Source organism: Neomonachus schauinslandi, chromosome 7 (genome assembly GCF_002201575.2).
Source record: "Neomonachus schauinslandi chromosome 7, ASM220157v2, whole genome shotgun sequence".
In the NCBI taxonomy this organism is placed as follows: Eukaryota; Metazoa; Chordata; class Mammalia; order Carnivora; family Phocidae; genus Neomonachus; species Neomonachus schauinslandi.
The window spans coordinates 19,603,005-19,630,337 of record NC_058409.1 but is presented as its reverse complement, the minus strand read 5'-3'; the positions used below and the strand labels follow the sequence as shown (position 1 = coordinate 19,630,337).

Sequence of the window (27,333 nt, the reverse complement as noted above, 5' to 3'; positions counted from 1 at the left end):
AACATCTATCCAAAACACAACCATAAGCCAGGATGTAGGTCACAAAAACTTTCTGAGAAGCCCTATATTACAAAAACCAAGCTCTGAAGGGTGTTGATAATTTGTAACACCAAAAAATTAAATGTAAAATATATAACTATATTAACAAAAGATGAAATGCCTTTTAATGAAGTTAAACAGATACTACTAACAGAAGTTCCTAGTAAACACAGGGATTTTAGGGGCACCTGGGTGGCTCAGTCGTTAAGCATCTGCCTTCGGCTCGGGTCATGATCCCGGGGTCCTGGGATTGAGCCCCGCATCGGCTCCCTGATCTGCGGGGTTCCTGCTTCTCCCTCTCCCGCTCCCCCTGCTTGTGTTCCCTCTCTCTCTCTGTCAGGTGAAAAAATAAAATCTTTAAAAAAAAAAACCAGGGATTTTAAAAAGCACTTAAGCACAAAGAAGTTTACTAAAAACCAGTAACAAACATGAAACTACACTGAAACCATTTTCAATAAAATTAAGAACAAGACAGAATTTCTGCTTTAACCTCTATTTGTCTGCACTGATTTAAAGACTTAAATTAATGCAATCATTTCAAGAAATGAGATGATCATTACAAATATTGAAAAGTATAGGCAATATCTTTTTTTTTGTAAATGATGAAATAACTTTGGTATTTGCTAAAAATAACATTAGAATTAATTTAAAATTTTGGTAGAGAGGGTAAATGAAAAACACTCACAGTCAAGTTTTTCTTTATCCTGAAATAGCCAATTAGAAACAGAAATGAGATTTTCCAAAAAAATGCAAATGACTGAGAAATCAATTTAACAAGAAATCCTAAGTTGGGAGGGGGAGGAAGGTTGAAGAAATTCTTAGGTCATGGGTCTCACTAAAAATTAATGATAACTAATTTTTATTCAGTTCCTAGACATCACTAAAATTGATAATCGCTGGTATTTACACAGTTCAGGGAAATCACTCAACTCTAATAAGAATTAATGTTTGTAAGCTTCCACACTGCTATAACTGCTTTAATGTACGTATTCAATCCTGATAACAACCCCAAAGGAGAGTAGAATTATTATTTGAATATTACCAATAAGGATGTATCTAAGGACACAGGTTCTACAAATCTTTGTTTTGAGCCAGTATAGTCCCCTACCTCTCCAGTCTTTTTTCTTTAATTTTACACACACAGCCACTAAGCTGGGTTATCTGGTCTTTTAGGATGTAAGAAATGAAAGAGCAAATTAGAAGGTGTAAGGTGAGCAAAGCCGTCTGGGGTAACACTTTACTATCTAATATGAAAAATGACAGAGGGTGGAAGAGTCACGTGAGCACAGCCATGCATTCGCTCTTATTTCATGTGGGACCAATGAGCCCTAGAAATCCCATCGGATCTTCTTTGGTCACTACTGCACGGGAAAATGACTAATATTCTTCTCTTTTTTTTTAAATTAAAAAAAAATTTTTTTAAAGATTTTTATTTATTTATTTGAGAGAGAATGAGAGAGAGCACATGAGAGGGGGGAGGGTCAGAGGGAGAAGCAGACTCCCTGCTGAGCAGGAAGCCTGATGTGGGACTCGATTCTGGGACTCCAGGATCATGACCTGAGCCGAAGGCAGTCGCTTAACCAACTGAGCCACCCAGGTGCCCAAAATTTTAAAAAAATTTTATTATGTTATGTTAATCACCACACATTACATCATTAGTTTTAGATGTAATGTTCCATGATTCATTGTTTGCATATAACACCCAGTGCTCCATGCAAACGTGCCCTCTTTAATACCCATCACCAGGCTAACCCATTCTCCCACCCCCTCCCCTCTAGAACCCTCAGTTTGTTTCTCAGAATCCATAGTCTCTCACGGTTCGTCTCCCCCACCAATTTCCCCCCCTTCATTTTACCCTTCCTGCTATCTTCTTCTTCTTTTTTAAATTTTATTATGTTATGTTAGTCACCATATAGTACATCATTAGTTTTTGATGTAGTGTTCCATGATTCATTGTTTGCATATAACACCCAGTGCTCCATGCAGAATGTGCCCTCTTTAATACCCATCACTGGGCTAACCCATCCCCCCACCCCCCTCCCCTCTAGAACCCTCCGTTTGTTTCTCAGAGTCCATAGTCTCTCCTGGTTTGTCTCCTCCTCCGATTCCCACCCCCTTCATTTTACCCTTCCTATTATCTTCTTTTTTTTAAACATATAATGTATTATTTGTTTCAGAGGTACAGGTCTGTGATTCAACGGTCTTACACAATTCACGGCACTCTTAATAGACTACTGAATCATAAGACGGTAACTTCATGCCCCACATACTTGCTAAAGATAACCAGGTAACCAGGTACACATCCACTTCTGAAATCTATCAAAAAATGTTTAAAATAGAAAACGTTTTGCTCTTTGAAATGGCTGTCCAACCACTGGACTGTTGAGCCTGACATATTCGACATGGATTCTGGATAGCTGATATTTTATTTATTTTTTTGAAGGTTTTCTGTGTATCTTCAATTCACCCTTGCTGTCTGTGGCTCGCTCTCTACACACTGAGTTGGAAAATAACCTGTGAAACACACTGATACTTCATAGATGCCTCTGGAGTGTTAACAGAATAGTCACAGACATGTGGTAGCAAAAGTGTTCCCTGGGCTCTTCGAACTTTCCTTTCATGCCATTACAAGCACTCAGATAAAGACGAGACTCTCCCTTACCGTTCCCCTGTGTATCCGGGACTGCAGTGACATTGGCCTGTGGCAGCATCACACGTCCCTCCATTATGGCACTGACATTCTTGTGAACAGTTCTTTCCGAAGCGACCCTCGGGGCAAGGCTGACCACACACTGTGCCCTGCATTCAAAGAGACTTGGAAAATTACATGGGCCTCCAGCCAAGGAAGGGCCAAAGGAGGAGGGAAAGAAGAGAGGACACAGAAAGGGAGGAAGGTATAGGGGAACAGGGCTGCAAGAGCATTAGATGAAGGGGATCTTAGAACACATGCACTCCGTTCATCATCTTAAAAATGTTAGAAATTTTAAATGGACTTATTTACTTGGAAAGCCTGTATCTCAAGATACGTTCAAAGATGGCAGAATAATCTTAAGAAATACCCATATTAAAAAACTGAAGTTTAAGGGGCGCCTGGGTGGCTCAGTTGGTTAAGCGACTGCCTTCGGCTCAGGTCATGATCCTGGAGTCCCTGGATCGAGTCCCGCATCGGGCTCCCTGCTCAGCGGGGAGTCTGCTTCTCCCTCTGACCCTCCCCCCTCTCCTGTGCTCTCTCTCATTCTCTCTCTCTCTCAAATAAATAAAAATCTTTAAAAAAAAAAACCAAAAAACTGAAGTTTAAGATAAAGTTACATGAAATTATTATGGTAACCTGAGGAATTTATAAATCCTCCTAAGTGTTCTTCCATGTGTCCTTACATGTACAATAAGCCAACAATACTTATTGAACATCCATTACAGAAATGGCAACATCTGGTGCAAATGGAATATCCAAATGCTTTACCATATGTTCTAAAGAAAATATACATTATCATTGGTTTTATTTCTTATAAGGCATAATGGAGCATGAGATGGAAATTTTGTGTACCTGAATTAACAGTAACATCACGTAAGACAGTAGTCCTGTAAGAATGAACCTAGATATTTTATTTCAGAAGAAAAACACTTTTATTTTCAGCAGGTTGAACAAATATTGCTGGGCCAAGATCAATAGGAAAGCTTATTTCTTGCAAAGAAAAATCAAGAGAGTAACTTGGACATGTCTCCTCACCCTAGAGGCTGCCCATCTTGTCAGGCACTGTCATTATATTTATTCCAATCCTATGTTTATAAGAATAAGTACCAATAAGTCAATGAAATACTCTATGATTTTCTACTTCACTTGGCTATATAACTTGGGCTTGTAGTTTATCATCTGTTTATTGGAGTTATTGTTAGCACAAACAACATATCCCAAATAACAGGGATTTTTAAACTGTTTTTTTAACTGTTGCAAGCTGTTGCTTTGTCCTCCTTCTCTCTAAAAAAAGGCAGACTGTGGGCACTCTGAAATTGGAGGCTAGCGAACACCAGATGGTTTTGTAAATGTTTATTCTGGATAGCATAAGAAAATACATTTCCTCTAACTCCTGGCTACCCACAAAGGCAGTTGGTGTGTTAATTAAGTCTCCTCTGGTGGTTTCTAGCTATCTACAAACAGGGAAAGTTCTTCCACAGACTCTTGGAACCGAAAAAGCCTTTGAGAGATGATTCAAATCAATGCCTCACTGAAAATCATCTATGTGTCAGGCATAGAGCTAAGATCTGAGAATCAAAGATAAGGTCACAACCTTTAATTTGTTCACAATGTGGTGGGGGAAATAGATGCAAAAATAGCTCTAATCCCTCCATTCTAGTACAACTACCACGATGCCTGAAAAAATAGTATGCCAAGGGTCAATTTGTGGTAAGCAGGAGTTCGGGTGGAAAATTCGTATTCTCTCAGGGACTGACTCTAGCCACATTTATAATGGTCCCACATCAGCTTCAGAGATGCTGTTGAAATATTGTTTATAAATGAAGATTAATGTGAGCAAATAGCTTTAAATAAGACATTGTTCTTATGAGTTGAAATACATGCGTGTGTATGTGTAAAAGGAATATATATTCATCTTTGAAAAGCACCTAGAGAGACAGCACAAATAGAATGCTGTAGAAAGAAGTATAAGTTAGAAGCTAAGCTATGCAGATTGAGAAATGACCTGAAGCATTCAATAAGAAACTTCTGTCAAGGTAGGGGGCCCAGAGTATAGAGTAAGTGGTGGAGGGGAGGCTCCACTTGGCTGATGGATCCTTCCACCCAGTTGCTGGAACTCACGATCCAAACCTGTGATTGCCATTATCCTACATCATAACCACCCCAATCAAGAAGAAACCTTCAGTCTCAAGATGAGGCAACTCTACCGACAATGTCTATACAACAGTACTAAGAGTGGAATGCCTACAGCTCTTCATCCAAACAACATGGAGCTCTCTGGATACTCTGGACACTCTGATGCCCCAACAAAATCCTTCCCTTGCCAAGGACCAAACAATGGCCAACATGGCAAAAGGCTGCACACAAGAAATGAAGAAGAGAAGGAGTCAAAGATAATTCACTATTTCAAGCAACTAAGAAAGAAATGCTGGTTTTAACGAAGATTTTTAAAAATCCAAAAAGGAGTACTTTAAGAGAAGCTTGGGTGTATGACAAGTTTGCTTCTGTTAACACTGACTTTGATGGGCTTGCATTCCTCAACAGCTCCCTTGTTCACCCCCTCATGAGGCACTCAATAAAAGGCCCCCTCACTCTGACTCCATTGCTTCATGGAGTTTCTCCAGGCTCTGCCTCTCGAGCCAGATCTTGTCTCATCTGCTTACCTTTCTAACTCTCACCTTGGGTCTGATATTTCTTTTCTACTTGTCTCTGTGGCCTTCACATCTTGAGTTCTCCCTTTCTTCCCATGATTCTCACTGGGAAATGGACTCCAGTTCTCCTTTGCTTCAGGACTACAACAAGGACATTAGCAGACCCAGTCCATCCCAGAGTTGGCTCCTAAGGCTCCAGCTTGGGTGTAGCCCCATCAGAGGGTGGCTTCATGTCTACAGGTCATGTAGGATGAGAGTCTAACAGGATATTGACAAATACATGTCTGGGCTCAGGTGAGGGAAGGTCAAGATTTAGAAAAATCACAGGCTGACCATTAAAGCCATGATCTGGGTGAGATTTCCAGCCTGGATTTATAGTGAGAGAAGAGAAGAAGAATAAGACTGAAACCTAGGAAATACTGTAATAACGCAGTATGTAGAAGGGCGTTAGGAAAAGAGATCTTCAGTAACAGAGGTAGAGGGTTAGCAGAGACATGGACAAAAAGATTATGAAAGAGGGAGGTGGATGAGCAATGGGGTCATATGCTTTGGTGAAATCAAGCAGCATGAGAACAGAAGGGTCATTACTGGATTTGGTAATTAGGAAGTCTGTTATGATCCTACAAACTCAGCTTCACTATAGCTCCTGGAGATAGCAGGTGATAGTGAAGTAAATTGCTCTCTTAAATTTTATTTGTTAATGAAGGAAACAGACATTGGTCATTCACTTTTGTGCCTTTAAGCACATGTACGTACAAACCAATGCAGGTAAGGATCAGTATCATCAGGTTTTGGAGAAATCTGGTTAGCAAACGAGCTTTGACATTGAGTGTGTCACGTAACACCAAGCCTGTGACATACTACATGAAGAAAGTGTGACATGGTCAAAGTTTGGGAAATGTGGTGAGTTACAGCTCCTCTTGGATTTTCACACTAAACGCTTTGAGAAGCTCTGCAATATTCGGTAAATGGGTTCACCTCAATGTGTCTCTGGATGTACATGACCAGATAATTTTCACATAACACTTATTCTGTTGAGAATAATGTTCTCAAAGAACAATAGTGATCTGTGGAACTTAATTATATAAACAATATAATTATAGACATATTTCACTTTATTCTGCTTTGCTTTATTGTGTTTCACAGATATATTGTTTTTTAAATAAATTGAAGGTCTGTGACAATCCTGCATTGAGCATGTCCACTAGTGCCATTTTTCTAACAACATTTATTCCTTTCGTGTATCTGAGTCGTATTTTGGTAATCCTTGCGATATTTGCAAAGCATCTTCACTATTATTATGTTCGTTGTGATCTCTGATGTTAACACTGTAATTGTTTTGGTATGTACACTGGTTTTTTAGACATAATGTCATTATACTCTTCATAGACTACGGTACAGTATAAAACAACGTTTATGTGTAGGAGGAAACCAAAAAATTCATTTGACTCACTTTATTGTGATATTCACTTTATTGCAGAGCTCTGGAACCAAACCCAAAGTATCTCCAAGGTACACCTATATTTAGAAACTTCCAGTATTTGACAGCATTGTCTGTCATACATGTGATGAGGTATTTCCCTTTTTTTTTTTTTCCTGAGGGAAAGTGCAGGACAGATGGCCACTATGTTTTCCATGAGGACCCTTAGTGCACGTCAAGATTTAATTGCCTTCTGCCTGAAGATGGACTGAAGGACACCAGCTTTGAAAACGGTCAGCCACCTCCAATTTTGCAATCTTTAACCATCAGTGTAACTTTCCTTTGTGCTAAAGTCTTCCAAGTGTGTTTTCACTTGAGCATCCTGGAATAGGTGACTTTGGGAGGGGAGGAAGGGAGCTTACCAGCCAGCCGGCAGGACAAGAGCATTCTCCAGTGACGTGATGACAGACTCCTCCATTTTGACAGGGACATCTCTGCTCGCACTGTGGACCATGCTTGCCAGGGGGACAAAGATCCTCACAGCTGAGGAGTTGATGTGTGACAAAGGATATCGTTATTTACCCAGCCACACGACCCTCGGGTTCACAGACACAACAGCACCCAGGGTCCTAAAACAGACAGCTTTCTCTGCTCAACATTCTTGATTTCATTAACATCAAAGCATTAGTCACATTGGCTAGAAAGGTCTTTGAGGGGTGGTCTAGATCTTTCCTTTCTTTTGGGGTATTTTCTAATGAAACTATTTCAATTTGAAGAGAATGTGTCCTATCTGAGAGCACCAAGGATGACTCTTCTCAGCCAAACACTCCTTGGTGACAGGAATTTTCCATGTAACTATTATAAAGCTCCTGTGTTGCATCTGAAGTCTGCTTTTGCTGGTGGGTTTGTTCCAGCCTCAGAGGAGACTGAAACGTTTGCACATCCCCTGCTTTGTACACATATTCTTCATAATCAATTTTCAACATTCTCTTCTTGACACTCATCATTTTCCATGCCCTTAGCCCCCACCCTTTTCCTATGAATGAATCTTCTTCTCTAAGCCTTTAATTGTCTTGTTTGTGCTCCCGTAAAACTGCTCCAAGTTTTCCAAAGCCCTATTCAATTGTGGCCTTGATAAAAACCCATAAAAGCAATATTAACAATTAAGTAGTTTGAGATGACCATTCATTCTTCTGAAAATGAGGGCTTTCTAGGCTAATGCAGCTTTTTTTTTTTTTAGCTCTACTTTATAGCTGTTAATACTGTTGGCAGGAAGTATTTACTTAATCAGCCGCATTTTTTCAAGTTTTAGTTCTGTGATTTACAAGTGTAATTTTCTCAGTAAGGAAACAAGATTTTTCTATTTCCTTTTTTTTTTTTTTTTTTTTGGCAAATTCTGCCTCTTACTCTGTTTGCTAATACAAGCCAACTGAACAATGTCCTTCACACAAAATAAAGTAGTGGAGGTTAAGAAGTTGCTTCAGTTGTATCCAGAAAGAATTAAACTATCTGCGTGCACATATCCTACACAGATGTGATACATTTCTTTTACCGTCCCAAAGCAACGTATGTATCCACAGTCATTAAATAACCCAGTTAACCTTTTACCACGGACTGTCTCTAACATCTTCCTTTTTTTCTTTTTTGTATGGCACTGAACCCACCCAGCTTTATCCAGCTAAATAGTCACCACACAGAGCAGAACAACATGGACCATTAATAAATGCAACTGTGGGGCAACTGAAGCAGAACATCAAATCTGCCCCCACAACCCCCCAGTATTAGCACTCAATGCAACAGTCTGGTCCTCTCTATCCCTGCCCTGCTCAAAGGAAAGCATGGAAGCTGGACCTTAGACTCCGGCTGGAGTCTGAGGTTCGAGAGCCAAACAGCAGGAGCATCTCGGGGCTGTCACTGCTGATCTCCCCGCTCTGAGCCTGGAGCCCCGCCCTTTCAGTGACTTCAGGCAGCAATAGGAACAGGAATATGATGGGGGCAGCAACATGAATGGAGAAGGTGAGCGGACGTTGCCACGCTGCTCAGCAGCATGTCACTTACAAGGCTCCAGTGTAGCCTGGTGGACAGCGGCATCCCCCCGTGATGTGGTCGCAGGTGGCTCCATTCTGACACTGGCATCTCTGGTGACAGTCATTACCGTAGGTGCCCTGCTCACAGCGGTCCTCGCAACGCCAGCCCCGGAAGCCTGCGGCGCAGTGGCAAGCCCCCGTGATGGGGTTGCACAGAGCCCCATTTTTGCACTGGCATCGGCTGCTGCAGTGGGGTCCCCAGTGGTCACCATCACAGGCTGAAAGGGGGAGAAACAATAGGGGACATCAGAGTAGGGATGTGGGCAATGGCAAGCTCTTCAGAACCAGCTTTCCTCTGCCTTTGACAAGAAGGGCTTGATGATCCCTTCATCACCATTCCGTAGCTGGACAGCGGGGCTCTGCACCAGCCCAGGACAATGCCTCATAAACGTGATCAGCACTAAATGGGCCACTGTCAGTCATTCCATTGCTGAAGCAGGGCCACATTTTCCAGCTTCATGCCTTTGCTTAGCCTGTTTTCTGCCCCTGGAGTGTTGAGTCTGATGTGGCTATGGGAGGATGTAAGTAGTGCAGGGGGAGAGGGAGGCCAGATCCCCAGAAGGGAAGGTTCAGCTCAGGCACGGGCTTTAATGCACACTGAGGAGTTGGATTGCATCTTGAATGCAAGGTGAATAAGGAATTGGTCGTAAAGGATTTTAAACAGTGAGAGACACTGTTTAAAATCTGAGGCTACAGTCTGAGGAAGGGGCAGGAAGGAGCTCACAATGAGAGGCAGGGGGACAGGGCAAGAAGAATGGCAGCAGATCAGGAAGTAAGTGAGATTCAGGGATCTGGCCTCTGGGCAGTGATGGTGAAGACCAAGAGGGGTCCGACAGGCTGACCTACTGTGAAGCGGACGGACCCTGCTATAGGTCTAGGCCAGAGCAATCCAAAGCAAAAGTGCTGATCTGCTTTCAAGGTATCGGTCAAAAGATGCATGGATTGGGAGGTAATCAGAAAAGACAGAAAGTAAGTGAGTCGAACCCGAAATTCACTGACTTCCTTAAAAAATAAGACAAACATGAAACTGAAAATGGACAGCAAAGAAAAAACGACACTAGGCATGATTTCAGGGGCGTGAGATCCAGCCCTGTGTGGGGCTCTGCCCTTCCTCTCCCTCTCCCTCGCTGCTCCCCCCCACCCCTCCCACTAAGTGGCTCACACATGCAGGAACTCAAGCACTCTCTCTCCCCCCAAAACAAAACAAAACAAAACAAAACAAAAAAACCGACAACAAGCATATGAAACCAGTAAGACAGTAACAGAAAACAGCATTGGAGAGACAGATTTAAAAGTATAGTTCCAAAGAAAAGGAAGAGTGGCTGTAATTCAAGTTGATGAGCAGGAAGAGGGGAGCAGGAAAGGAAAAATCCTCAATCCCAAACATTCTAAAAATTATAAAGGGTGATGATAAGCAAAACCAACTCTTAATATTCATTGCCTAGCCAGCTGCATATTTATTTATTAATTAGATGCTATAAAAATCACTAGGGAAGATGCGCTCTGCCTGGAGCTCTTAGGATAAACTGCTTTTATGATTTAAAAACCAGTTTCACGTCATAAAAATTCAGTAACTTCAACAGATCTAGGATAAACTGTTGAAAAAAAAGAAAAAAGAAACAAAACCAGGCACACAGCAAACAACTTATTAGACATGCAGGATTCATCTTCCAACAGTAGAACCTACCTTCCATTTCATAATATCAAAAGGTTTAAATGAATAATTTTGTTTTTAATCAGTATGGCTTTGTTCTCATTAGTACTTTAATAAACATACTTTAACACAATTAAAAACAATGAGAGGATTATGGAACCTAAAGCAGATGAAGAAAAAAACAATTACCTAAGAACTCACAATCTTCTTTCACAGAATAAGATTAGGTAGTAGTTTGAGATTTAAGCCTAAGTTGCTTCTTTATTGCCTATGGATATGGTCAAAGAATTTTTTTTCAATTACAACTCTTCCAGTCTAGGATCTATTCTTTAAAAATAAAAACTTACACTGTATGCTTCTTTAAATGCCCTCAGGTAACCCAGGTAGAGAAGAATTTCTCCTGTTTTTAAGGTACACCCAAGTAAGTTACATAGTCCTTTGTAACTTGTTCCCTGGTTCATCAAGCCTAAGAGTAAGGAAAATCTTCATTCCATGTAAGCCAAATCTGTTATCTTAGAATCTGATCCTTTTTTCTCCTGTGCTCATCATGGTATATCTGATGTGGTTCATCACTGTTGTCTGTACTATAAGTGATCTTCTTCCTGAAACGTGAATGCATTCTTGACCCTGCTCTTTGCAGGCTAAATACTCCAACACTCAATATTTTTACTTAATTTTTAAAAGTCTGTTCAATTTCACTTGTTTTCTTTGCTGAACCCTCCCTAAAGTTTGCATATTCCTCTCAACTTCTGGGAACCTCAGATACTGAATGAAATACTCATTTTTTTCTTAATGTATCATGGAAGATTAACTGATCAACACAAAACACAATCCTAGCTAATAAAACTACCTTGATAAGGACATCCAGATTGTGTCAGAAGCATTTAGAAAGCAACAACCATGATGGATTAGAGTTCTTTTTCCCCACTGTGACACTGGGAAGGGTGGGCTGGAGCACACACCTTTTATAGAATATGTTTTACAACATCAGGAAAGTGGTAGGAAGAAGTCAAGGTACTGAGGGGACAGAACTGGTCTCTCTTCTTCCTGTGCCAAATTTCCACATCGCATTCAACAATTTCTCTCTCAGAAGAGCATTCAGGCAGAGACCACTTCTATTTTTGGGGGGTGAGATAAATGCAAAAGACAAAAAAACCCAAAAACCCTTAAGACGCCTCCTCATGACAGAAACAAGTTCATAGCAGAAATTGATAACTCTTGGCATCAAAGAAAGCGTTTCAGGCTTTTAAGGAAATATTATCATGCCGACATGGTTAATTTCCTGGTTCTATCTAAGCACTGTGGCATGCTTTGAAGTGACAGCGTCTCTCCTTGGGGCTGTGTTTCCCTAACATGCCACTGATACATGGGCCTCACAATGTGAATACTGGGCATCAACATAAGTTGTGCTGAGGGAAAAATCCACATACAAAAGTGTACAGACAAATAAGCAGGAAGTAGAACAAGTGGGACACGGAAGACTGGCTTGAATTTAGCCATCACTAGGACTTCCTTTCCTTTCTTCTTTGTCATATTTAACTACTGCAACACATCCATTTTTATAGCTTATCACACAAAAGCCTGATTTCTCCAAACACAAGGGTATGTTGACCGTCTAGACTAGAGGCAGAATTTGTTCCTTTTGAACACCAAGTTTGACCAGTTATCCTGAATTCATGTACTGTGATTGGAAAGACAGTTTGGAGACTCTGAAGTCAAATCATTTCACAACTTTTACTTAATACCTCACTCTAATCTCAAGGGGCAAGTGGTTCACTCCTGAAGAAAAAGTGACTGGGTTGGTTACTGTCACTGACAACTTAAAAAAAAAAAAAGTAATTAACATTAATATGGCAGTAGCTGGAATACTCTAATAGGAAAGGGTGTAGGAACCAACTTCTGTTTCAGGTGAAACTGAAAAGAACCCTAATGCTCATAAGGGACTCATTTTCAGCTTCTGGTTTCATTTCTTGTTGAGATGTGTTAACAGCTAGAAATGGGCTCTAGACACAGTACACCCAGATTCATGCAGCTCTTTCAGGGGGCAGCTTAATGAGGGTCTCAGGCAGCACAGATAGAGTGCCCTAATAAGCTCTCACAAGACGATGGAAATAAAAGGAAGGTTAAACTACTGTGTAATATCAGAGGTATAGAGTCCATGCTCCAGCCATCAGTGACAACTACTGGAGCATTGGATCCTCGCAAGACAATGCGCTCACCCTTACAGCTACAACTTCCAGGGACACCAGGAACCACAGGTTGCATCTATGGGCTGAGTACTGAAATTCACTCAATTTATCTCTCTCAAGGGCCTGCCATGTGCCAACCATGGTACAGGCTTAGAGTTCAAAGGAGAATGGTAGAACGCCTGCTTCTAGAAGCTTATAGGTTATCAGCAGAGGCCTTAAGTTATTAGACAATAAAATACCCTGCGATAAGCAGTAGGGTAAGGATATGGACAGTACGACAGAAAATACAGGGGGGACCCCTAACCAGTGTTGCTGAATTATGAAAGGCTCTCCAGCTAAAATGATGTCTAGGCTGAGACCTAAAGACAGAGTGTGCCCTATTTAGGTAAAGGGTGGAGGATTTGTATATAGAAAGAGGGGAAGTGGAAAGCGGAGGGGGGAACCTGCAGGAGGTACTGTATTCAGAGAGAATGATACATAAAACAGTCACAAGGCTTTGAAATAGCAAATGCCCATGAACACCTTCTTCTACTGCATCATGGCCACTGTCATCTTCCTGTGCACAACAAAAGAAGTAAGTATCGAAATAAGTAGACATGGAGAGATGCCCTCTCCCTCCGTCAGTTCTCCCCAGTCTTCCAAGCTCAGCCCAGAGCTTCTCTGTCCCTCAGGTACATTTTTTTTTCAGACCCAATCTGAGATGCTTTCTGAAAAAGACATCAGTATATATTTTCCATGAAACTCATCTTTATATATATATATATTTTTTTTTTTTAAAAGATTTTATTTATTTATATGACAGAGAGAGACAGCGAGAACAGGAACACAAGCAGGGGGAGTGGGAGAGGGAGAAGCAGGCTTCCCGCTGAGCAGGGAGCCCGATGTGGGACTCGATCCCAGGACCCTGGGATCATGACCTGAGCCGAAGGCAGACGCTTAACAACTGAGCCACCCAGGCGCCCTTTTTATATATATTTGCTTTGTTCCCTATCAAATAAACTTGAATTTACAGGTGTTAAGACACACTGACAGCCTTTCTTGATCTCAATCATTGTCGACAGAAGTTTTCACCCCATGTCATGGCAGCCACCCAGTAGACTCTGATGGTTAGAAGCGTTCTGATTTCAGGGATATTAAACTGGGAAAAAACTGTGCACCCTCAGTCAGGAAGTAGGGTACCGACAATGATGAGCCTGGTATTTACAGGGATGGCGATAACCTCTCTCTTTTCATGAAAACCAGGACTTTGATGCTCATCTATGGGAGAGCAGATTACCACGTCTGTTTTAGACCTTAATCTGGAATGGATTATCAAAAGCTCTTTAGTCATAAATTCCTCTTCAGAAATTTTTCCAACACAAATAAATATATGGGTGTAAACACAGTAACAATTCACAATAGTTCACTCGTTAAAAATATTTACAGTGTGCCCATAGACACCCATCTAAGCCTGGAGATAGATGAACTCTCGCAACGGCCCTGTGAAGTAGGTACTATGGTAGTCCCTATTTTATGGATGAAGAAACGGAGATCCAGGTGGCTTTTGCTAACGGTACATGGGCAGTAAGCAGTGAAGCCAGACCTCCTGTCTTCAGTCTGTTTTTTAAACCACTATATTTTACTCCCTCCAAAGCTATCATGATGTTTATCCCAGTACTGTTGATAGTAACAAAACTGACAAAATCTAATTTTCTAGTAATAGAAAATAGGTAAAAAGGAATTGGTATAATCACATAATGGAATATTATGCATCAACTAAAAGTGATATTAGAGAAGAATATTTAATGAACTTGAAAGACGTTAACAATATCTTAATTGCAAAAAGTAGATTAAAAATGATAGGCAGGGCGCCTGGGTGGCTCAGTTGGTTGGGCGACTGCCTTCGGCTCGGGTCATGATCCTGGAGTCCCGGGATCGAGTCCCGCATCAGGCTCCCTGCTCAGCAGGGGGTCTGCTTCTCCCTCTGCCCTCTTCCCTCTCGTGCTCTCTGTCTCTCATTCTCTCTCTCTCAAATAAATAAATAAAATCTTAAAAAAAAAATGATAGGCACCACACGATCCAATTTTAGTGATATATTAGAATGAACCAGATGAAACTGCTATTGACTTAGGTTTAAAAGAGGCCAAATATCAGCAACTGTATATGGCTGAACCTAATATCTGGGAAGGAGGGGAGAAGAGAGAGCATGACAAAAACAGAAAGAGGCAGACAGACAGACAGACATATTGAAAGGCTCTATGGTCAATGGTACCATTGGGAATCTCTGGTTCTTAAAGAATATGCTCGATTTTTCTTTTGCTCATTTAGATCAACCAGCTTTTCTAAATTTTTTGCAATCATTGGATATCCTTTGGCAATAAGAGAAGAGCATGCAGAAAAATGTTTTTTTTTTTTTTAATGGTTCGATCTGCTGAGCATTTCTATTGTGCCAGGTTCTGTGATCCATGCTTTAGACACCTCTTTCTAGTCATCACAGCAATTACAACAAGGTTGGTATCATTATCGCATTCAGCACACAGAGGATGTTTAGGATGAGACCATTTAGGTAAAATGTCCCCAAACACCTGGCTGGTAAGTGGTAGCATCAGTATTCAAACCCAAGAATTTCTGTGAACAAAAGTCCAAGCTTTTTTCATGTGGCCATCTGGCTCCTAAAGGAGTGAAATTATATATTTTGGTCAAACAGAATGTCCCACAATTTCATCAGATATGATCCTCTGAGGCAGAGCAGCAAACGATAAGACCTGTCCCTGAGCAAGCCTATGGGGTCAGCCAATGACTCAATATTTAGGGGCACTGAAAATAGGAAATCACCTCAGTCATGAGGACATAGGGCATTTCTTGAAGAGAAAATAAAATGAAGATGTCAGATCTGAGGAGCTTCCATGAGTTGATAATGACTGTATGCAAACAAAAAAGCCAATAAACTCACTGTGAAAACAGCAATGATGTCATTAGTTTTAGGAGCACACCGAACTGAACACTAGACCCACATGGCACGTGGCCAGAGTTCAAGGTCTGTTTGGTGAATGAATGAAAATGATCATGAATGCAGAGCACTATAACTAACTTTCCCAAGCAAACAAACCTGTTCAACCACTTTAACACTTCTAGGAACACTCTCCTCTCCTGACCCACTTTAAACCCTCAGTCCAATTTCCCATTCAAAGGATGGGAAGAGAGTGAAGGGGTTGTAAGACACATCAAGTTGCAAACACGATTTTCTTCAAATATCACCAGAACTCAATGAGATAGCTATAATCATTCCACCATTTTGTGGGCAAAATGGACTCAGTTGATAATTTGCTGTCACTTACCATTCAAGTGGCAAATGCAAGTGAATCACCCAAACCTGTCAATGCCTCTAAAGTTGTGATCTTGCCCTACCCCCCCAAAATGGTAGACCATCCCAAGCAACTGATGCCCTTCAATTACATTCACTGCAGCTCCCTGACTTTCAAAGGAGAACATTCTAAGACAAAAGTATCACAGGTGTTTGAAAAATAATTTTTTTTTGCCTAAAAGTGGTATTTCTCAGGCTTTAAAAAGTGCTAACAGCAGCGTCATCAGAATGGTTTTGATATGGAATGTCTCCACAGGTCCACAGATACACACACGCTGAGAAAAACAAGGCATCGGAATATTCTTTGAACAAATGGCAGATAGTTTAGTAAATCTTGTGCCTTTGTGTAGAGGAAGAATAAGAAAAGAAGCACAATGAGAGATAAACAGAAATGCCAAATTGAGAGATGCTCTGGAGGAAAGAACAAGGGCACATTAATACATTGCCTCAACCTAAACACTCCTCAACAACAACAACAAAAAGGAAAGGATGAAGTCATTTTTCCCTTAGATTAAGGAGTAACGTTTACCATCAAGTTCACCTTGTTACAAAAGTCATCAATCACTAGCTGGCTCAAGGAAGGGTATAATCATTTAGCATCAGACAGACCTGGACCCTAGCTGACCTGTCACATCATAGCCATAGAACCTTGAGAAAGTCCCCAACCTTGGTTACACTTAATCTTCTCTTTGCCGCATAGGAATGGTTGAACATACTAATCACACAAAAAGTACTTGTTCGTATGTGTGACACAACACATATCAAGTGTACCAGAAATTTTATTCTGGCACAGTAGAACATCCCTCCCCAGGAAAAAAGAACACCCTAGAAAAACATCCTTCAGCTGTACATAAAGCAAGAATGACAGGCCTGTTGCTGGTTTGTATTATTTGTTTGTCTTGCATGAATCATTCATGACAAAAAGGACACTTTGGTTCTCACAATGTGAGTTTCAAAAACAAATTGCCCACTAACTCCCTAAAGAAAAAAACAAGCTCTGGTATCATCCCTTTCAACCGTTTCCATAAAGCCAACTGGAAAAAGCTCAGGCCCACAGTGAAACCCAGTTGTTATGTCACATCCTATTCTTAATTGCCAACTAAGAACTGGATTTAGAAATTTCCCCTGCTTGCAGATGATCAATGTGTCCAGAGGAGTAGGCTTGTGCATGGAACCCAGAAATGTAAAAGGAGGAATTTAGGAAAAAACCCATGAACTCCTTAGTAATCCTCCTGTTAGCATAAAGAAATAGGTGGTCATAAATAAAATCTGGGGAATCTTGCCATATTAGCAGGCACCCACCCCACAGATTTGATTTTACTTCAGCTTATCTATGCCCACTAAGACAACAGAAGCAGGCTTCAAATGCACTTTGAACTTTAAGATGCTTTTCTAAAGCAACTGGCTCTAAATTACAGAGAACCAATTCTGTTGTACTTGTGTTAGGTCCAAAGAAATCCTAGATGAAATGAGCAGTCCGTGTTTGGTTGTCATTTTATTTTGGTTTTGTTGGTCTTGGTTTAATATCTCTAGCATCTGAGGAGTCAAACTCTAGAATTACATGGGGTTCCAGAAGCTTGCGGATACATCTCTACCAAACACTTACAGCAGGATAGCACTGAATCTTGGAACTCAGCTTTATCAGAGGGAAAGTGATGTCAGCTTATAATACATAACTACCCTCACCAGGGTTGCTGTTCGAAGTAACTAAGACTCTTTAAGCGTCCTTAACATTTAAATGTCAAGTACCTGTTAGGATACAGCAGTCAGCCACACTGACTTGAAAATAGATTTTTATGTGCCATTTTGCTGTAATGTTCGCCATTGGCTTTAAACATAGGAAAATTTGGGACCACAAAAGAAATTAATAGGGATGGAAATTCAGCCCTTCATATTCTAATATACAGACAAAGCATAAGTAAGTCACTTTCAGGAAAATCTCTCTACAGAATGAGTATCTTTCAGAAGGGACCAAAATAATCTTCCACAGTCTCAAAGGATAGAAAAACATGGCTCTTCTTGAAATATACACCCTTTCTTCCTAAGCTTTGGTGCCCTCAGGGTCTTTTATCTCCCTGTGATTTCATTCCTTGTGCTTCAGGCTAACAAGGCGTTGGTGTGTCATTCCCTTTGTTAATGTAGAAGAAAAGATCCTCATTCAAAACATCAAGTGCTTTAAAAATAAAACAACTTTGTAAAGCTTCTCCATCCATGAAGAAGAACAATAAAAATGTATTTTCCAGATCCTCTGAAAGCACTAAAACCTCATGTCCTTCACATGTCAAAAACCCCACTGGAGAGTTGACAGAGTGCCAACAGTCACTGTGGACAACCACCCAGCACTGTTGATAGTAATATTATTCAGTGGCTGAGAGAAAACCTTTATTCTTCTTTAAAAAAAAAAAAAAGTTTGTTAAATGAATTTTCAAAGCATGAAATGTCATTTTAGAACCTCAGCGTATGCTTATCTCAAATTATGAAGCAGAAAAAAGGGCGTGAAATGTTTATTCTTTAATGTGTCTAAATATAAATGTTGATGTCTCTCAATGAGAGCCTATTGATGACCCTATTCACAGGCGGGAAAATCTCAAGGATATACATTGTAGGCTGAGATTAAGTAAAGGATTTAGGGGGATTACATTTATTCGCTGACGTCAAAAGAATAATAAGAACCGGGAGCCACTGCGGGGTGTCTTGCTTTATCAAGTCTTGTCATGTTTTCGTTCTTTGGCTCATGTATATTTTCATTAAGAATGTATTAAGCATTCTATGGTTACTAAGTTCAGTTTGTTGAGCATATACTACTTACTTGCTCCTGCCTCACATGATCTACAGCCAGATTTCTTTCTCTCCCAGGAGAGACTGGTCCACAGTGAGACGCATCACAAAGCACCGTGCTAAGCGTTGCAGTACACAGGATGCTCGAGGGACACAGAGGGTCTCTGTTAAGTGCGCTACACCTTTGGGCAGAGGAGAGAAGGGACGGGGAGAAGGCGAGGTGTGGCTTCAGGTGAGCATCGCAGGCTAAGTACTCGGGACCACCACTGTGCAACTAATTATCTTCATTCTGGACGTGGGGGGCCAAAGGGAGGAAGCCTTAAATGTTTGCTTAAAATCCCACAGTAAAGAAACTAGGCCCCCAAACCCTCCATGCTACTTGGATGGTCTGAAAAATTGAATACAGGTTTCCTGAAAAAAAGTTTTTTTTAACTATAGGAGACTACAAGTAATACCATAACGAAGGCCCATGTACACACAACTTAGAATTAACTGTTGTGAACACTGCATCACCATTGCTTCATCATTTGATGCAAGAAATAAAACCTGCCAGATAAGTCCCCTGTGTCTTCTTGTGCCTGGCTCCCAGCTCTTTCCCCTACTCCTTCCTCAGAGGTAACCACCATCATGATTTTAATGTGCATCCTTCTAGCCAGTGTGTATCCAGAAATAATACATTGTATCATTTTATGTATTCATTAGTTTAACATAAAATGTGTCTGTCACTGTGCATCTTGCTTTTCCACCCAATATTATGATATTGAGATCTATTACTATTGCTACATCTGCTAATATAGTGGAATACTGTGTATCAATTTAGAGGCATGAATGGCTACACAGTATTCTTCTATTAACAGTCTCTAATAAATTTCTCTTTTCCCTTATTCATGGCCACTTTCAGTTGTTGCCAAATTTCCACTTGTACAAAGATGCAAAGAATATATCCCCCAGTACCTGAAAGCAAAGGTTTCTGCAAGGTATATGGACAAATTATAAAGAAGTAGAAGAAAAATTACTGGATCACATGGTGTATGCAAATTAAAATTTTACTCTAGAGACAGGCAAATTGCTCTCTGATGTTACTCTGCCAATTTACCCTCATGAGAGCCGTGTATGGAACCTTCCTTTCACATCCTTGCCAATACGTGGGATTGTCAGAGTTCTTCACTTTTGCCAGTGTGATGGCAAAAAATGACATCTTGTTCATTCAGTATGCATGTCACTGATTATTACAAAGAGAAGTATATTCTCATATGCTTATCAGTCAATCAGGTTTCCTTTCCTCTAAATTATTTTACTGCATTCTTTGCCTATTCTAAAGTTGAGGGGTTTTTTTTTTCTTACTGATTTATGGAAATTCTTTATGAATTCTATATACTAATCATTTGTTTTATATATTGCAAAAATCTTTTCCCATTCTTGTTTCTCTATTAACTTGACTCACGATATCTTCTGTCTTGAAGTTTTTAACTTTGATGTGATCTACTTATTTTAAGCACTGATTTATAACATGGATAAATCTGATTTACATAATATTAATTTTATAACATAAGGTTCTTTTTTTTAAGTGGCTGCTTTTCTTTAATGAACAAAACTTCACAGTTATATACCAACATCCAGTTGAAATCAGTTCCATTAAAATTTAAACTTTGGCAGTTACTTCCACTAGTTCTTTGTAACAGTAGTGAGTTGAAACATTAGGTTTTCACGGAATTTTAAGATGATCCCCTCATTTATGGTCCAAGAGCTAGGCTCTTGCAACCTCACTCTATTGGAATAGTCTTTATCATTTTATTACTTTCTACACTTTTTTAGTTTTATACATGGCAAACATGATTAATTTGCTCCAGTATACAGGTACAAATAGGGGTTTGAAATTTTAAAAATCACTGAGGTTTTTCAGATACCTGGGTGGCTCAGTTGGTTAAGCGTCTGACTTCAGCTCATGTCAGGATCCCAGGGTCCTGGGAATGAGCCCCACGTCAGGCTCTCTGCTCAGTGGGGAGCCTGCTTCTCCCTCTGCCCCTCCCCCTGCTCCTACTCTCTCTCTCTCAAATAAATAAAATCTTTGAAAGAAGAAAAAAATAATAATAATAATCGCTGGGGTGCCTGGGTGGCTCAGTCGGTTAAGCGACTGCCTTCGGCTCAGGTCATGATCCTGGAGTCCCAGAATCGAGTCCCGCATCGGGCTCCCTGCTCGGCAGGGAGTTTGCTTCTCCCTCTGACCCTCCACCCTCTCATGCTCTCTCTCTATCATTCTCTCTCTCTCAATAAATAAATAAAAATCTTAAAAAAAAAAATCGCTGAGGTTGTTAACAAATTAAAAGGTATTTTGACCGAAGAAGGAAAAACAGTGATTAGCCCTTTTTCTTGTGTGCCCTGACGAAACTTTCAAGTGTTTTAAAAAATTCTCTGATACATTCACAAACATAAGAAATCAGATATAACCATGAAAGATACTGGACTATATAATATACCATCCCACTTAATTTCATCCAATTAACAACATATGATGAAATGTCTGTAGCTCTACTAAAATCAGGTATTTTACAGGTCAGATAACAAATGAGCCTCCAGGACCACCTAATACATATCATTATTTCACTCTAAGCAGAACAGCCAGGAAATACATTTTTGCTGTCAGAAAATGGTTGCTATATGATTTGGAATAATTCATAGTCTGAATTTCTTTGCCTAATTTCTTACTGCTCATACTCCACTTTGATACTAATTTAACAGCTAAGTTCTACATTGTCATATAAAATTTCCACCTTGAGAAGGAATATGTAGAAGTTCAGATGGCAGAACCATTAAGCATTCCCCATTCAAATGAGGGTTGACTTTCAAACACCTTTCTTAGTCTTGGGGCCACCATGTCAGAAGCTTCATCCTTCTACAGTAACCTTGAATTTTATTACTATACCTTTCCCTCTCTTGAGGGTAAGGAGCTCCCACATCCACATTTCCTCATTGTTCATGGAAAACCCTATCTAACATAGCTCACCTGACTTCTAACAATTTCATTGCAGCTGCCCATTTATGGATGAAGAATCTTGTGCTAAGTCACCAAGGAAGAACAGGCCCCCAGTACACATAGCTAAGGTCAATCGAGGAGCCACATGAGACTGAGCTACCTCAAGGCCACTGAAGGAAAGACTTTAGGGCATACCCTTTCTCTAGAAAATCTATGACTACTTCCTCAACTTCTCTGGATACTTTCCTTCTATGTTTGTGCACATACTTCCAACCCCTCTGTTCAACTGAAAGCTCCTTGAACAAAGAGGCAGAGTCTTATTCATCTCTCATGTCTCATTTTTATATCCACAACTGTTCCTGAAACATTGATGTCTTCATTCTTTCCTTCCACAAATATGTATTGAGCATTATGGTGTGCCCAGCACCACGCTGGACTTTAAGTGAATAAATCAGCTAGATAGCAGTGGGAAAAAAAAAAAAAAAAACACAGACAAAATTTTATGGGGCCTACATCCTAGAAGGAAAGACAGAGCAAAAGCAAAAGAAAAAAACCAAAATATTTTCATATAGTGCCAAAAAGAACTTAAAAAAGAAATGCAATCCAGAATAATGGAGAATACTCTTTATATATAAAGCTTAGAGCAAGAATCTCTCATGGTGGTGGTGGTTAAGCTGAGACTTCAGTGACCTAGAGAAGCCAGCCATGCCAAGATCTAGGGAGAAGAGTATTCCAGGCTGCAGAAAGATAAAGTGCAAAGACGGAAATGAAACCAACATGTCCCATGAGAGGAAGGTGGAAGTTGGGCAGTGTGATACCCAGAACAGGAGTGGGATGACAGGGATCAGGGAGATAGGTCAGGACAAGTCAAAAAGGGCTTTGGAGATTATTCTATCATGGGAAATACTGGGGGGTTCAGAAAAGGGAGCAGTATTTACAGTTTTCGAAGGTCCCTCTGGTCTCACTGCAGAGAACGGATCCCAGTGGGGTCCAGTGAGATGTAGCAGCAAGGAGACTCTTGTGATCACCGACTAAAAGCGAGTTGTGATGGGGCTTGGAGAGGGAGCAGCAGAGACGATGAAAAAAAGCTTAGATTTTGTTCTATTTTGAGGTTGAACCAAGATTTTCTGATAAATAGATGCAGGCGGATATTACACGCAGTGACAAAAGAAAAAGGAAAAGCAGACAAATGAATAAATGATGTGGAACAGAGTTAATGACGTGACAGCCCAGCCTGGTGTTTGCAGCCACTGCCCGAGAACTGACAGGCGCGAGGAACTGAAACGTCGACAGTGTTCTCGCTGTGCCAGAAGCAACATAAACCAGACATGAATCCATCTGGGAAGGACATCCAGGGTCGGGGGTTGGGAATAATGCAGAAAACTACAACAGGGCTCTGTCTGGGGAGCCTCCTGCCAAGCAACTGTGGACAGAGGGAGGCTTCTGCTAAAGAAGGGGGTGGCCCCCAGGACTAAACAAGATGTCCACAATGAACCTTCCTATCCACTGTCCGGTCCAAACACCACACTGATTTGAAGAAGTCTGGGGGAAGCCACGTTTGTCACACAAGGAACTGCAAGGAAGGACCATTTACTGAGCCAGGCACGATGCTGAGCACTTCATGATCCTCGTGAGCATATGAAGTTAGATACTCTTATCCTTATTGAAGCAGGAGGACAATGAGACCCAATGAGACCCAAGAAGAGCACAGAAAGGATTGCAGCCAGGACCCTTGCAATTCAGTTCCAGCCTGGCTTTTGGAGGAAGCTGGTGGAGAAGGTTCCCTGGCCCTCCAGAGAGAAACCAAGCACAGCCCGGATTTCAGACTCCTTCAGAAAGGCAACATCAGCAGCTTGTGTTTGCGACCTCTATCAAAATATTTGGGCAGTCCATCAGTGAAATTGCCTTCAGGCAGGTGTGATGAACCATCCCCAGCTCAGTCCTTCCCACCTATCATCAATGCCCTGCCCACCCCCACGCCAGGGACCCCGAATGATTTTACTCTTATTCTTGCTGCTTCATCAACCTGATTTCTCAAGTAATTCTGACAGCGCGATGGGTATGTTAATGACTCGCTGTGAGGACTGGGTTCTGAGTGTCTTCTCTTGCCAGACACCATCGATCCGACTACTGTGTCCAGTCAATAGAGATTTACAGCAGACCTTACCAGGGAATAAGTCAGCTTTTTGTGTCTTATGATTTCTTGCTTGTAATATCCTTCAAATGGATTCCCGATTGGAATATCCCGCAGGCAAAGTCTTATTATTTACTTGGTGCTGCACAGCGTGCCTGCTTTATATAAAAGGTTATCAGTGTTCCTAATGTTGTACCTGAAAACGTTTCAACTTGTCTTGCCTCCCAGGCATATTTTTACTCCCTCCAAGTACATTTAACCAGAAATGCTACTGGTGACTAAAGAAGGCCCAGTTTGGAGTTTTTTAAACCAAAATTAATTTCCATGTTTGCCTCTACTTGGTACTAAAGTCAAAAGCCTGCAGGACATGTTATTGAAAGCTATTTGCTGGCTCTGGTTGATTTAGGACTCCCCCTTGCATTCTGCAAGTGCCCTATAGCCAGAGGAGGAATACATTTCTTTATAGATGTTTAGAAAATCATAAACAGGATTATATAGGTTGAGAGAACAAATGTGTTACTGCTATTCATACAGAAGATTCAAAGGGTTTCCAACACAAAGAAAGGTCTCAGGGATTGCATATATGTATCCATTAGAGTAAACCACACATAGACTCACAGGGTGGAAAGGGATTGCAAATATAATCTGCCCAACAGTCTTCATAGTACAAATGAGGAAATTAACTACAAATGAGTCCATCCCAATTGGTGCCATTTAAAATTCATCATCTCTGAGAGCGTGCCCTCGATATCTCTCAGGATAGTCATTCTAACATTTGTCTGGGGCTCTCAGCCCCTGTCTCCTGCTCTTATCCCCCTCGGGACCGTGACCCTGGCCACTTTCACCAAACCTCCTTTCCTATTGCAGGAGGCACCATACCTTCGTGGTTAAAACGACTGGCTATGAAGGGGATGCGGGTGTGTCTCCACCATTCAGTAGATGTTGAAACTCAGGCAAGTCATGTAATTGTTCTGCACCTCTCTTTCCTCATCAATAAAATCGGATCAAGATTTACAACCATCTCACTGTGTGCCGGGAGTATTAAATGTAACCTCTGTCAAACCCTTACAGTGATGTTAGGCACGTACCAAGGGCTCATCTAAGCAGAACTATTACCGTCATCGTCGTCATCAACGTGACCCAACTCCTGCCCCCCTTCAGCTCAGCATGCTGTCTCTGCTCCCAGTTTACCAAGAGAAGAAAGGTCATCAGATATGAACCCCCTCGAGTTCTCCTTGCCTTTGCCCACTAGCGCCCCAATACTAGAAACCTCTTGGCATCCTGCTGGCCACTCTTTCCTCCTCCTGCTGTATCCAATTCTCATCCCATGCCCAGCTCCATTTTTGGCTTTCTCCAACCACCTCTTCTGCTGAGACTGTTCTCTTCCTCAGGATGAGACATTTGTACTTCTGTCTACCTGTCTCCAAGCTGTGAGCTCTGTGAGGCCAGCCACGGCTCCTTATGCGTTTCCTTATCGCCAGCATCCAATACAGTTCCTGGCATCCAGTAATCACTCAGTGAAAGTTCACACCATGAACATGTGAATGACCTTCACAGAATCATACAGTTCATTCAATCTAATTAAATGGAACAAGCATTTATTCCGCTCCAACCACATGCCAGCCACAATGGAGGCTAACGAGATTAATAACACAAAGCGCCTGCCTTCCACGAGTGGTTTATCATCCCCTGAAGGAGGAAGAGGAATAGGGGATTGATGGAGGGATGGAGAGATTGATGGGGGGAGGAAGAGAGAGAGCAGGGAAGAGAAGGGAAGAGAGAGATGGAGGTAGGCTAGATTGATGGCATATAGGCTAGGGTATGCATTAGGCTGCCAATAAAAGTAAAATATGAGTGTGTGTTTTTAAAAAAATCATTTAATCAAATTTAAAAAGAAGCAATATGTCTGAGTTTAGAGAAATAAATCATGACTACATTCCAGGGGAACAAACTTTGTACAGTCCTCTGACACACCTGGTTTTTTTATACAGAGAATACATTGAGACCCAGGAAGACTGACTATATATCAAACACAGGAATCCGTCCCTCCATGGACAAGGCAAAAGGTCAGATCAAATCTCCGAGGGAAGTCTTTGTAACCCTGTACACGTGAAGGGACCTGTTAGTCCATTTTTCTCCCATGTATATTAGGAAAGAAAAAAACCAAACAAACAGAGAGATAGCTGTGTGTGACAGTTAACGATTTATTGCCATGTGCTCATTTTAGGCTCTTAATGTAAATAAAAGGAGTTACTCTTCTGGCTGGAGTGAATGGTCCTGATCATCAGGCAGAAACTGGGCTGCTACTACACAACAGGAAAAAGGAGAACTATGTCTGAAAGCCAAGAGACTCTGTGGGTTTCTAAGAAGTACTCCATGCCCAGAAATAAAGGTCAACAGACAACAAAGTTGCAGCAAGGTTTTCCATGGTGGTTCCAGTGCCAGCCCAAGTGACTGCTGCAGGGCAGGTGGCTTCTCCAGCCTCAGCTTCCTGCCCTGCAAGCACAGAGGGAGGGGCCTCTCCAGCATCCGGCTGTGGAGCACCTCCATCTTGCATGGTGCCCAGTTCCTGCAACAGAACCAGCTTCTCCGTTGCAGCTCCAGGCTCCTGTAGCATGGAAAGCTTCTCAGCACCAGGAAAGCAGAACAGTAGTACCCAGCAGCCACCCATCAGCCAGCAGCTTCCCCTGGCAACCCTCTGGGGCTTTTCTGTAGCACAGTACTTCTAATCAGACACTTCTCCATGAAGAGATTGCCCAAGCACCCTATAGGGCAGATTTCTAGCAAGTTCCAGAGGGCAGACGTCCATCAAGTTCTGCTAGAGTAGTACTATGCAGCCTCTCGCGATTCAGTGAGATGTGGTGTGCCTTCTCTAATGAAGTCTGGATCACAGCCCTAGTGGGGGTTCCTTTTGGGCATCCTATCTCAGCCCTGGAAGTAGCCTGCTCCTTAAATCTGCTCTTCCTCTCTTCTTCCAAGTGCTATGAATTCTACTAACCAAGTCTTCATTACTCCAATCCCCCGGTACAGTTAATAACTGTTCATCAACTTTCCTTGTCCAAGTTACTCTGTGTCCTAGGAGCAATGAGCATACCTGGCAAGATTCTCCTTTCCAAATGCCATATTCCAATAGCAGTTGAGGGCTGAGGCAGAAAAATACAACATGGCCTTGGAGTATTCTATAGTACCAGTAAGGAAGGAAGTGCTCAACAAACAAAACAAACAAACAAAAACCAAACAGACAGAAAAAGGATAGGGGCACGTCAAAAGGACACAAGAGTGACCTGAAATAACTCCCAATCTCCCAAGCAGGAACAATTTGAAAAACAAAATCACATAATATTGGCTTATAAACCAAAATTCCATATAAAT

General features: G+C 41.3%; 1 protein-coding gene across 1 annotated transcript in view; it reads right to left on the bottom strand.

Annotated features, from left to right (window-relative positions):
- MEGF10 (multiple EGF like domains 10) overlaps window positions 1–27,333 on the bottom strand; it is a 118,797-nt gene that overhangs the window by 48,916 nt on the left and 42,548 nt on the right. Inside the window, exons 5-7 of the mRNA XM_021701919.1 lie at window positions 8,861–9,107; window positions 7,225–7,345; window positions 2,702–2,838 (exon numbers count right to left, since the gene is read on the bottom strand). Coding sequence (XP_021557594.1) covers window positions 2,702–2,838; window positions 7,225–7,345; window positions 8,861–9,107 — 505 coding nt within the window. The remainder of the gene's footprint in view (window positions 1–2,701; window positions 2,839–7,224; window positions 7,346–8,860; window positions 9,108–27,333) is intronic.